The 14120-nt window shown below is 40.4% G+C and overlaps 1 protein-coding gene across 2 annotated transcripts in view; it reads left to right on the forward strand.

The window, feature by feature from the left end:
- TBC1D22A (TBC1 domain family member 22A) overlaps nucleotides 1-14120 on the forward strand; it is a 110033-nt gene that overhangs the window by 78216 nt on the left and 17697 nt on the right. For both annotated transcript variants that reach the window (XM_035128570.3, XM_035128568.3), the window contains one exon: nucleotides 2291-2386. In XM_035128570.3, the coding sequence (XP_034984461.2) occupies nucleotides 2291-2386 (96 nt within the window). The remainder of the gene's footprint in view (nucleotides 1-2290; nucleotides 2387-14120) is intronic.

The raw sequence follows: 14120 nt of genomic DNA on the forward strand, positions 1-14120 counted from the left end.
GCTGCTTTAAATTGTTTGGTTTAAATATCTCCTACTACAGCAGGGTGGGAAAGTTTCAGTGTAATTATAAGTTAATACACCAATTAAGCAGTATTCTATAGATAAAAGCAATTTCTTTTTCAACTGTTGGGGCACATTGTTACCATGAACATGTTCTGCTTTACTTCTTTAACTTTCCCACCGGTCTACGTCCACCCCCTGATTAATTCATGAGATTTTCGTGGGCAAAGTCGGAAATAATGGCTTCGATTTCATCCACAGAAGCGATAAACTTTTTGCAAGGCAATGTAATATTTGTGATGCTAACCTTCTAAATGATTTTTATTGATGATGACAGATGCCTCTGTGGTGATGCGCTCTGAGTCATGCCTAATATGTTCAGAATAAGTCTTCTGGAAGGCTGTACATCTGTCTTAAGATCTTTTGCTAAAATATTTAAATCAAGGTCATTGTTTATATTTGATATTTTTTGATTTTTTATATAAAAAAAATAGCTATTAGCTATTGGCCCGCTGTTTCATACATTTAAAGATGAAACCGGTCATAACTTCAAGGGCTGCAAATGGAAAGTTATAATAGGTAGCAGGTGTTAGGAAAGGCAATTATGCATTAGGTGCTTTGCTCAATTTCCAAAACTGTCCAAGACTATCCATTTGAAATACTTTGTAGCCTAGTTTTATCTCTGAACCATGATGAATTCTTAAACCTAAAGGGAATATGCATTTTTCCTTTAATGAATTGAATACTTAAGCCCATTTGATTTGATTTAAAAGAGCCCAGGAAAATAGCATTGGAACGCAATGTGGAAAAGGAAAATATCAAGAGCAAATGGCATGGTTTACAATTATTTTGAAAGAGCCTTTGGATGTAGCTTGTATAACAGCAGTGTTCACTTTTTGTAAAGATTCTGATGAACTTTGTGCTCAGTTCCTTCTATGGCTTTGGTCCTTCTTGGACCTAGACTGAAAACTGCTTATATTTTTTTTCCCCAACCTCCAATTGAGAACATTCGAATCAGAAGTGGGTCAGGTGTCCACAGTGAAGTCCACAAATGGGGCTTGAAGAGCAATTGCACTCTTCTGCTATTATTCTCCAGCAATTGGGATTCAGTGACATATTAACAATAGTCTCCAATTGCAATTCTCCCTTTTCATAGCAGTTTTAATCAAACTATCCACCATGACCTCCAGATTTTCTTGCTTAGTCTCCATCCGTTCAGACATCAGCAGTGAATGTGAAGTCAGGGTATTCTATGTTTCTCAGTTTAAATGCCAGCATTTCACTGCTCATCCCAAACTCCTCTAAATACCATTGGGAATCTCACCGCTTACCTCTATTGTGAGTACTGTCTGTTTGCTTCTACCTCCTATTTTCCTGTTTACGGTATCTAGAAATAATCCATAGGATCACCCAACCTCCTATCCTGTGTCTGCTAATTTTACTCCAACCTTTGATGGAGGGACTTTGTCGAAAGCGGATTTAATTTTGCAGAAGCAATGCTGATTCTTCCTCAGCAAGACTTTTTCTTCTATATGCTTAATAATGTGTTACCTGTAATAATAGTTTCCACCAATTTACCTGGAAAAAATTCTAGGGCAACTGGCTTGTAATTACCTGGATTTCTCATGGTATAACAGTATTGTATTGAGGACATTCGACTTCAGAAACTCTAATGATCTCAGCTTCATGTTGATGTTAAATAGTTTGGGAAATAAGATTTATCTCTGTGGTATCCCACAAGCTGGGTCCCAAGGGCAAGCCCTTTCTTCCTTTCTGACAGGTAGGAATAGAAGCATCACAGTGTGATGTTCATATTCTCAGTTTTGGCAGGCAGTGTACAATGCTACTATGCTAAATGGTGACAAAGACAATCAAGAAGTCAAGGAGAATAAACAGGATTAAAACCCCACCGTCTTTTCCTCTCAACAAAAGATGGTTCACTGGCACAATTAAGGCAGTTTTCAAAACAAAGACTGACACCAGAAATCTTTACTTGATGCTTACTGCAAAGCTTAATTGATATAGCATGTCTTTTATATACTGTAATTGGATAGAGTACTCTGAAATAGTGTTGGTTCCTGGTGAGCAATTCCCCACCTGCAATAAAGATAAAATTATTTGGGATCTGATTTTGGAGTTTGATTTAATAATTCAGTCATAAAAATCAGCAACAATTTTACCTCCTGGAGATAATTAACTTTGGAGTAACTAGAAAAATGACAGAATATCATAATGAATAAACTGCAGTTATTGTCTGGTTATACTTAAATTCTCTTTCTCTCTTTCTCAGTCTGAACCAGAGGGATTTTCTCACTTCCATTTATATGTGTGTGCTGCCTTCCTTGTCAGGTGGAAGAAGGAGATCTTAGAGGAAAAAGACTTTCAAGTAAGTGAAGTAGCCTTTGTCTTCAGGAAAAGAAATAAGCAGACGTCTTCCTTGAAACTGTTTCAGATGAAACTATTTTACTTATTGAATTTATAGATTGCTTTTCACCACAAATGTGGTTTACAGCAGGAATAAAAAACAAAACAAAACAGCACACAGAAACAATTCAGATGGTAAAACTAGTAGCGCTAGAATAATACATAGTATACTATGCAGAGCAGACTCAGCCAGCTCCTACAAAAGCTTGGAGAAGAGATGAGTGCTTAGTAGGCAATGTGGCCACCTGTGCTTCCAAGGAGAGAGAATTGCACAGCTGAAATAAAGTACTGAAACCTGATTGAAATGGATCCACGCAATTGGCTCCATCCAAGTCCACTTGAAGCTGTGGTCACCACCATAGCTGCCAAGTTATCCCTTTTTTTAAGGGATTTTCCCTTATGCTGAATAGGCTTCCTCGCGAGAAAAGGGAAAACTTGGCAGCTATGGTCACCACCCTCTCAAACACCTTGCCCAGGAATTGGAATATTGGCAATTTGATGGTAGCTGTTTAAAACCTCAGGTTCCAGGGAGGACTTCTTAAGAACCACTGCCTCTTTTAAGGAAGCTGGGACTATTTCCTCCAGCAAAGAGAAATTCACCTCTGTGACGAGGGACAGTAATTGAGGGAGTATGCATTTTACATGGTTTATGTGACAGTGTTGCTGGCAGGCTTGTTTCATTGTCAGAGTACCGACTCGGCTTATTCCAGGTGAAAAGGCAACGGAAGGAAAAAGCAACGGCCACTTTGCTATCTGATACAAAGCTGGCTCATCTGGCTCACTGGAATTTTGCAGAAAGATAAGAGGGATATGCCCTCTCTCATATATGAGCAGGGCCTGCCGGGTTACCTTCACTGTCATAAATCTTGCCTGCATACGTTGTACATACAGAGGTAATTTGGAGTAGCTCCTGTTCGCATGGAACTTCCGACACATGCTATGTTTCAGCCAGCTGGTCATATGGTCACTTTAATTTCTCTTCCTTCCCCCCCCCCCCAATTGAAAATTATTTCTGGGACATAGACACCTCAACTTTAGGGGGACCCATCTTTAGATCTAAACTGATCTATCAAAATGCCCTGAGTTTTCTGCTGCAATAAAATATGCTCATGAACTTAACCACTTAGTGAAGCAGTAGCCAACATAAAGCTGCTATTATAACTTAAGCTGAGGCCAGAAAGAGCCATATATCACTCACATTAATAAAGGTAAGTCTAGGCATATGTTAGTGTGGTTCAGAAACCACACTTCCTTCAATTTCAGCCATTATACTGTTCTACATAGAATTAATATGTCAAGTCGTTTGTTCTCATTGTATTTTAATGTTGAATAAGTTAAATTTCATGCACAATTATTTTATCTCCTGGCACTTTCAAGCGTTTGCATCTATTTTTCTTCAGTCCTGTGAAAACCTCAAATGTCCCAGCTTTAGCTAAAGAAATGAACAATAAGTCAACGTCAAAGTCATGGGGGTGAATATGTAGGGAGTCATCATTTAGCACTGTGATCAATTAAGCATAGACAATGTAAATTAATGAATTTTACATCTTGCACACAAATCATGAGACAGGTTGTACTGCACTTAGAAATGTTCTACATTTATCTACATTAAATCTACCTTTTCAGAAACATAAATAGAATTGACACAAATGTTCAGTAGTGAAGGAGGGGAATATTCTGATTTAAACGTCCTGTCTATTTAACCCACTATAGCCATTACTGTACATGCCATTCCCATGACAATCTCCAGCTAAGATGAGATCATGGGATGGGATTGCCTAAGACATCTTGACCCTAGGATAGTGGCTACAATTAGCAGAATCACTTTTCTTACAGCCTACTATGATGCCAAACTTTAGTTTAGGCTCCAATATAGCAATACCTTTGCAAATTTACTGGCGTGATCACTTTAGGAGATGGCATGGCAGGTACTGTAAATTGAGAATCCAGGCATCAGTTGAACTGGCATTAGATATGAAAAAGCTGCCTAGATTTTAGCTACCCAGGTTGTGTGTGCGCGTGTTATGTACTGTCACATGTATTTTGGTGAGATTGAGCTTCGCTAACTGCTGACCCCAGATTTCATACTGTCTCTCTCTCTCTCTCTCTCTCTCTCTCTCTCTCTCTCTCTCTCTCTCTCTCTCTCTCTCTCTCTCTCTCTGTGTGTGTGTGTGTGTGTGTGTGTGTGTGTGTGTGAGAGAGAGAGAGAGAGAGAGAGAGAGAGAGAGAGAGAGAGAGAGAGAGAGAGAGATGGTGGTCTTATCAATCTACCTCAAGAAAGAAATGATAGTGATAAGGAGAGATCCTAGGTTTTTTCTGATCTGGATGTGGTTGGGGTCCTAGAAAAATCGGGAATGTAGTTCAGGGGTGTGTCTGGAACTGGAGAGAGTCCTAGAACTACTTATGGTGTCTTTTTTCAAGAATGTGCCTTTTACCAACTTTTATGCTTTCCGACCTCTAGGAAATGACAATCTGGCTTGTGTGTTGTTGTGAATTCAAACAGCTTTTTTATTTTCTGCTTCTGATATATTACCGCACATGTATGCGGCGTTACATTTCTGTTGATCCTATTTATTTTATTTTGTAAGTCATCGTGAAGCTCTGAATCAATGTTTACTAGGATATACATCTTAATTTGTTTAAAAACTTGGCAGAACGTTCTATGCAGACTCTGCTCATTCATTAACCTTACAATCACTTTATTTGAAGTAAGTTTAACCTGCAACTTCTAGAAAATGTTTTGATTGTTGCACTAGCAGAGTTGCCCTCTTTCTTCTCCTTTTGTACCTCTATGTTTGCTTTCAGAGAAGATGCAAAAACAGCATTAAATGTTTTATTATATTAGCTTCTATTTTATCAACACTTTCAGAGAGTGGAACTTGCTTTCCAGACCAATTAAATGGGCTCACTTAAAAGATTGTCTTATGTATCAGCATTTACGGTATACAAGTCCTATATGGAGCTGCCCAAGCATAAAGTTGAATGGTTATTCTCTAAGCCAGTATATATAAAAACTGGTATAAAGGCCTGCCAAGAACTGATTGGATGTATTTTATCGATTTGTTTAAATGCTGCCATTATTATTCACTTCAGGCAGGTACCTAATTAGATAATCACTGTAACATAGCAACCTAAGAAGCATATCAGCAACATATCACTTCACTTTGCCTCTGAAGAGCTGCAATTATAGCAGTTTCAGGGTCCAAAGGTGGCCTGAAAGAAAACAAAGGATTGAAAAGGACAAAGTTGTATAGGCTAATCTGCACCTAAGGGCTTTGAAGATCATTCCACTAACACTAGCTTATGCAACATTTCATTTTCGAGCCCACTCTGTTCTACGGAGTCTCTGATCCTAACATTTTAATCCCATAAAGCAGAAGTTTAGTGTGTAATGCCATCTTTCTGCACTGTTCAGCAGTTTAATAAAATGCAGATTCCAATAGACTCTCTTTGAAACTTGAATATTTCTAATATGATTAGGTCGGGGCTATTAACCTTGTAATGTCATTGGTCAGCTCTTGGTATCTGCCCCAGGAATGCTTTTTGAATTCTTGAAATAGCGAAACGCATAATGAAGTGCATACTATCCAAAGGGTTTTTGTCTCCATTAATGATTTTATTTTAATTGAGGCAGCATGTTTAATATGGGTTAATGTCCCTTATGTGATTGTATTTGCCCAAGGATTTCCTTGTGGTATTTGAAAGAACTGATGCAGGATAAAAAAGTCTAGGCACTGACAATAAAAAGTGAATACCAAAACAAAGTCTTGGATGAAAGTGTGAGGAGACAAAGAATATGGTTGGTTTTGGTCTTAGCTCTAGAAGTAATTTTTTTATAAAAACAAACAAACCAATTTCTCAGTTACTGTCGTTAGGCTGTTTCCAAGAGATGGCAGCATTCAGGCCATTTAGTGCCCAGCTGTTAAACATTTTGCTCAATTGAACACTGATAACTCTTCGCTCAAGGAAAGAAAATTCCATGCACTTGTATTTTGAATCTGTCACTAAAAAAGCACACACACAACTCCATGTTGATTGGTTCTGCTGTGTTGTGAAATGCTAAACAGTTTTGTAGCAGTAAACCCTGTAAGGATATGGATCCTCCGAAAAGAAGGTTTTTTTACACCAAGAACTCTGGCCAGAAATTTCATTTCCACAAACTCAGACATGATATTTGAAAAACATAGAAATCTATTTCACAAGTCAACATGACCTCATAAATTAGCTGACGAAGATGTCCACATCGAAACAGGGCCCTGTCCTGGGTTCTTTGACTGAATCGACTCAGCATTCCGGCTCTATATAAAACGACCCTTTTGAAATCGGACTGATATTTACAGATATTAGTTGATATCTTTTGTGTCTTTACACAATACACAACAACGTGCTATTATTTTCTAAGTTGTAACATTTATTTCAAACTACATATACTCTAGTGAACTTGAAGCTCATTTCTTGTTTGTGTTCATTTGTTCTGTTCAAGACTGTTAGTCTTTACCAGAATACATACTTTATTTGACTGTAACTCGCGAGTAGGATTTATTCCTAACATTGAAATTTCTGGCCAGAGTTCTTGGTGTAAAAAAAACCTCCTTTTAGGATATGGATCCTAGGAGATCAGAGTCCTAATAATTTGACAGTTCCAACTGTTACCAGTCCTGATCAGTTCCCTGTTAAATACAAATATGTGATTCTTAGTTTTCAGGCAAATTACTATCTCTTGTTGGATAACTTGTGGGTCAGATTACGTTTTAACAGCAACAGTTAAGGACAAATAAGGAGCATTCTTGAAATCCCTATTTATACAGGCTTTTTAGGGGGATTGTAGTCTAGCACAGTCACCTGCTTCTAGGGAAGAATGGTGATAGCCTCCTCCCCGCTTTCCCCATGCTGTGTGATGACTGGGTGCCTCTTCCATTCAGTAGAGAGAGTGTTTCTGCCTCCTCTTGCTGGAAGATCCAACAGCCTGAATATCTGTTTCAGTGGCACCTCCACTGTTTGAAATCAATACTTTAAATAGAAGTTTCAAAGTTCAAGAATGTCATATGAATGCCTAGAAAATTCTGTCTGCAAAAACCCAAGCTAGGAAGCAGTTAAATAAACTTGACCAAAATGACCAATTTCTGGCTACAAAATCCTCTTGAGAGTTCTGTGCTGTTGACTGAATGTAATGAGTTTGGACTTTTGGGGTGGGAACTACCCTGTTTCTCCTATTTTAAGACATACCCATAAAATAAGTCATAGCAGGATTTTTAAGCATTCAAGGAATATAAGCCATACCCCGAAAATAAGACATAGTGATAGGCGCAGCAGCAATGCTGGCCGCGGCAGGAGGAGGAGGAAAAAAATAAGACACCCCCTGAAAATAAGCCATAGTGTTTTTTTTTGAGAAAAAAATAAATATAAGATGGTGTCTTATTTTTGGAGAAACACGGTAAGTAGAGCCTCATGACACTTGGGTTTGAGACATGGACCAGAAGGTTGCTCTTGGTTGATGGTAAAGATTGAAATGAAACACAGCAGTTCAGAGGTATCCAGTAAGCAGTGTTGGTTCAAAAAACGCAAGCACACACTCATTGAAATCTCGACTCTGTGTCTATTTAAAATGTATGATGATTGGAAAACATTATTTCATTTGAAGACATTGATGCTACTTCAGACAAACGAAGATGATAAAGCTTGTCTAAACACGATGCTACAAAGCTCACGGAAGCAAAACAAAACATTACATTGAACTATTATGTTTAGCGTATTTTGAAACGTGTAAGTTCTGAATTGTTCAACAAAGGTAGAATATTAATTAGTCATTTTAAGAACTGGATTTTTTCTGATATTGGTATATCTCCACTGATAGAAGTCTCTGAGAGGATGCTGTTAGCAGAAAGCACGAGAAACGGTTTTCACTACTTCCCCCTTCCCTCTGCAGCCACTTGTGTACCACCACCCCCCCAAAAAAATCTGCTCAAGAGTGTTTGGGGACCTTTGGAATAGCATTGTACACACTTCTCCTTCCTCCTGTGCCTAGTCCTTTGAACTCTCTCCTGCCTCCATTTCTATCATGATATTTGCTAATTTTGTTACAGGGCCATTTCCCATTCCTAATTTGGTCACATTCCCAAGGTAAAGCTGAGAGGTACTGGCTGGCCTGAGATCACCTAGTGAGCTTCATGTCTGACTGTGGTTTTTAGCCCTGATCTTCTAGGTCCTAGTGCAACCTTCGAGGCCTGCTGCTTTCACACAGTATTTCCACAGCTCCTAGCCAAATTTAGTTGAGGCAGTTGATCTTTTACTGTGTATAAAACACTTCAAATGTGATTTTTCCACATTTGTATGTTGTTGTTAGATTTAAGCTTTTTCAAAAGGAATATAGTGTCTTCCTAAAACTATTTTTCTTGGTACCGTATTTCTTTTAAGGTCCTGCTTTCCTCATTTGTCCTGTTGGTATTCCCTGTGTCGCTTGCCTAACTTCCAATAAAATAATCGGATTATTCCCCATTAAATCTGCATGATATGCTTGCATTGGGATAGACTGTATCCTGAACATGTTTACATTCATAGTTGAGCGCTGGTACATGCTACTTACAAAGGACATTGCATAGCCTTCACTGAAATATGTTAGGCTATGCTCATCTTAGACCAAGGATAGGGAGCCTGTGCCCTTCCCAGGTGGCCTTGGTGACTTGGGCTGTTGGGAGTTGGAGTCCATTAGCATCTCAGTTCCCCGCCTCATCTTATGCCGCCTCCTTGCTTCATATGCATGGGAATTTGAGATATTATATATATATAATCACACACACACACACACACACACACACATACACACACACAATTCATATGTAAATTGTAATTTTGATCAGTATTCCATATTGATTCTCTTTACAAATGTAAAAAGAGAAGGAAGATTGATCATTTAATGTGTTTATAGAAGCCAGAGCATAAAAACAAATTGAGGCTCACAGCAACTAATAAAACAACAATCCTATTACAGAGAAAGCCAAGGTGTTCTAAAATGTGCAAATTTCAGAAGGAGTTTGTAAAACCTAAATAGGAGGGTGTGTACTGTACCTCCCTATTTGCTGCGGTAATAGTCATTTGTGCCAGCATACTGAGGGGAAATTAGTACTACTATAAACATGGGTCTAATTTAGAGAAGGACCCCAGTGACCTGAAAATATTTAATTTGGCCAACTTCATGAATTTAAAGTAGTTCATTTAATAAATTGGGAGCAATTGCAGTGATTAAAAAGCATGAATTCAGCAAGGAATTACTTATTATTGTACAGTGGGATATATTTTTGCCCACACTGAATTATTGCAGTATTTCAGCTACAAAATGGAAACTTGCTTTTTACATCAAGGTTTGTGCGTGTGATAATGTATATAAAATCTGTGATCACTTCCCCCATGGCCATGACCCCATGTTGTAGCCGTAACAGTATATGGCAGGCTTCCTCAACATTGGCCCTCCAGATGTTTCTGGCCTACAACTTCCATGATGCCTAGCTAGCAGGACCAGTGGTCAGGGATGATGGAAATTGTAGTCTCAAAACATCTGGAGGGCTGAGGTTGAGGAAGCCTGGTATATGGTCATTCTCCACAGCAATAGCAATCTCTTCTGCGTGTCTATAGGCCAAACTACACAGGTGTACATTGTCTAAATTTGGCAGCCCCAGACACAAGAGGAGCAGGAGCAGATGACAGAGTGGAAAGCAGTCACTCAGGGATGGCGATCCTCCCCTTGTGACTCTAAATGTCAGAGAGGAGGCAGATCTGCCATTTGTGGGATATGTCAGTCAAATCCAACATTCTAAGAGAGGACTAACTGCCTCTATGTGACAGTCAGTTGGTCTGCTGATGATAGGAGTGTTAAGTAGTAAATGCTCTGATGGAGTCTTTTTAGGGCTCATTAATATCTAGTATGAGGGACCTGGGTGGCGCTGTGGTTTAAACCACAGAGCCTAGGGCTTGCCGATCAGAAGGTTGGCGGTTCAAATCCCCGCGACGGGGTGAGCTCCCATTGCTCGTTCCCAGCTCTTGCCAACCTAGCAGTTCGAAAGCATGTCAAAGTGCAAGTAGATAAATAGGTACCGCTACAGCGGGAAGGTAAATGGCGTTTCCGTGTGCTGCTCTGGTTTGCCAGAAGCGGCTTTGTCATGCTGGCCACATGACCTGGAAACTGTACACAGGCTCCCTCAGCCAATAACGCGAGATGAACGCCGCAACCCCAGAGTGGGTCATGACTGGACCTAATGGTCAGGGGTCCCTTTACCTTAATATCTAGTATATAGTTTATATGTTATGTAACCTAAGTATGTACTCAGTGAATCTGAGTAGTTTATGTTATTATCATTCAGATTCATGTGTATTTTTCTTTAAGAGGGACAAAAGGGATTATCAACCAGGAAGGCAAGAAGGCAGGAAGGTAGAAGGCATAATTATTAAAAGGACTCAAACGAGTTAGCAATCTGCTTGCTGCTGTGTGAACTCAAACAAGGAGTTGTTTAACTCTGCTATATTATATAAATGTTCCTATACCAGTTCTCTCCATCATCCCTCCTGCAGAGTGCACAGTCTGGTCAGGGAGGGAGGAAGGACTTTGACCAGCCAAAGAAGAGGTGTCAGAACTGGAGGCTGGTGGGTAGGAAACAGTCTTGTTGCTGAGGACCATATGCCACATTTGTAGGTGGGATCAGATGCACTTTCCATGAGAGAGAGTGGGTGTACGCATCCACAGCAGGCTGACAGAGTTAGGGTCCTAGGTGTGAGCCCACCCTGGCCCTTCTTTAAAAGCTTGGCGGGAGTATCCTCTGTTGACCTTCTCAACTGGCATGAAGAGTTGAGTGAGCTTTGGCCTATTGATAACTATAATAAATGCTGGGTCCCTAAATCTGGATGCTGGACTTCTTTGGTTCTGTGGTTTATTCAAAAGGTGGTTGTTCCTCCACCTGGGTAATGAACAAGGTGCTGTAGGGGTGAATTCTTACCACAGTTATGAACCTCTTGCCTTGCTCATGTGCCTTGAAAGCATGACTTCTGGGCTTTGGCGCTTGCTGTTGAGCTGGTACCACTGTTAGCCCAAATAACGATCTCTTCCTTACTTGCGAGTAGAAGTCACTGTTGTTGCATATTGTGACAAGAGCTGGACAGCAAGTTAAAATGCAGGAGTGTGTTTAATGCATCTCGTGTGCTTCCCTAAACACTCAACACAGGCCCCAGTTATGACTCGGTTAGAGAAGGAACCTTCCACTGGTGCCATTTTGATGTCTGCTTTTCTGCATAATACCTGCATCTTCTGCAAAAAAAGAAAACCATATCCAAAAGCAGCATGGAAACTGCTTATCAGCCTTCTGAGGCTGCTATCAGCGATGTTGAATGTGTTGCGGTTATCAAAGCATTCATTCAGGTTCATGTTATCATGTTTCTTTTTAGACGTTCCCATGCCAGCATGCTGTTTGCTGCATATGTGATAAATTTCAGTAAGTGAAGTCACTGTTTTGTGGCTGCTATTTATTTAATTCAGTATCTTGAAGTGCTTTCACAGTAGAAACCTCAACAATAAAAACAACTACCATATTTACTTGAGTCGAATCTAATGTGCATCCTAATTTTTGCAATGTAATTTGGCCAAAAAAGGTGCACATTAGATATCCCCCAACCCTACTGACCACCTCAAACTATCTTGTCTTATGGGAGGGGCTGCCTCCTTTTTTACAGTCTCTGCCACCCCTCTGACCCACAGGCTCCTTCACCGCCTGGGCACACTGAGGACTAGCCATGTGGCTGGCATGCTCATGCTGCCTGAGCTCGGGTGTCCACCCCAAATGCAGCCCAACAGCCTCCTGGCACCCCTCACCCGGATTCACCAGTTGCGCAGCCCTCAGCTCCGACTAGTCTGGCCGGGCAGCAGCTGTGTGCAAGGTGGTGAGGCACATGAACTGAGCAGTACAGTGGTGCTGCTGCCCGGCCAGAGGAGCAGAACGGAGCAGCGTGCCCCTCCCCTGGCCCAGTGGCGGCCGGCTGGGAGGGTGCACCTGGCCCCGCACAGCCAATTTGCAACCAGGGTACCCTATGTATTCAAATGTAATGCACCATCGCATTTAATGCACACCTTAATGTTCGCAACATAATTTGACAAAAAAGATGTGCATTAGACTCGAGTAAATACGGTAAAAACCATTTCATTTTTTTTTTGAAAAAAACAACAGAAAAGCAGTTCTTGAATAAAAGCCATTTCAAATCCAAGACAGAAACAGGCTGGGATAAAATTGTGCACCCTTGTTGAAAAAGGACGGTGCTGAAAAGACACCAGAGGTGGCACCAGTCTGGCATGTGATGGGGATGCTTGCACGTGCACTAGACTATGGCTGCACAGTCTTCCACCAGCCTCTTCCACTGTGTCGGATGGCCTGTTTTTAATGTTCTCATCAACCTTTCTTCTGTGACAAGATCTGTCCAGAATCTGTCAATCCGGTGGATGGAGTGAAGACTGTTTGATATGGATTGATTACGAAGCCAGTCATGGATTGAATGGAACAGCTGCATCACTTGCAAGTACATAGCTGGCGCACTGAGCACATCCAGTAACTGCAAAATAGTTAAGCGTGTGACTTCAGTTACATGTAGGTTCCAGTTACCAATACATTTAGCATCAGTGTGCTTCTGCTATCTCAATGCTAAATCTATAGACAAACAGCTTTAGTCTTTAGCTTATACCAGTCTTTGCATTTCCATAGTTTTGGCAGAACATGGTTTAGTGTTTTCTCCCTCTCTTTCAAAATACATGCAAATGGGGATTGTAGGGTCCTAATGCGTTGTTGTTCTGCATTTGCAGTAAGTAGGTCAGATTATACCTTAGTCTTTGGGTGCTCGCATTATGTCTCATCTGCTATGCAGTCTTCCCTGAAATTGATCAAGGCTTCTTTCAGTCTCTGCTTGGCTGTGGAAATGCGGCCGAGTTGTCGCTGCAGATTCTTCTCAAAGCTGCCACTCTAGCTCTGTCTTACCTTCCCTCTTCTCTCATTTGTTTCACAGCTGCAACACCTCCTCTAGGACAAAAATGAAAAATAAAATAAAATTGCAATCTGCTCCTTCAGGAGAAAAGTGCAGTTGAATCCCTGCAGTTGTCACAAATAAAATGAATGATTCACAGACATGGCAGGGAGGAAGTTAGGAAACTACCGTAAGGGTGGAAGGAGGAGTTTATGGCACCCAGAAAGGGTGCCATAAAGAAATGGGTGTGCAGCTGATTGTATCGAGGAAGTAAAAAGGAGGTATAAAGAAAAAGGTGGGAGTCACTTTCTGATACCATGTCTGGCGGAAGGGAAGGGATCTGGACTTGATTAGTATACTTGTTGCCATTCAGTTGAAAGATGATTTCTGCATGCTGTACTACCAGAACAATAGCAGAAGCTAAGATATGACTACACTCTGCAAAACTAAAGGTTCTACAAAAACAAGGCTTATATACCTTCATGAAAGCTAAAGTTGGTATGTACAGCATATCCAAAATTTGCTTCTTACATGTCATGTATTTTTGTGTTTTTATATTGTAAATCGCCCTGTGATTGTCAGATGAAGGGCAGTATGAGAATTTAATTAATAGAAACAAACAAAATTTAACATTCTGTGGCAACTGAGCATGCGCAGATTCCCCACTCCCCAGATTCTGTTATTAATTTATTTTTTATTCTGCCAAC

Source organism: Zootoca vivipara, chromosome 9 (assembly GCF_965207765.1).
Source record: "Zootoca vivipara chromosome 9, rZooViv2.hap1.1, whole genome shotgun sequence".
In the NCBI taxonomy this organism is placed as follows: Eukaryota; Metazoa; Chordata; class Lepidosauria; order Squamata; family Lacertidae; genus Zootoca; species Zootoca vivipara.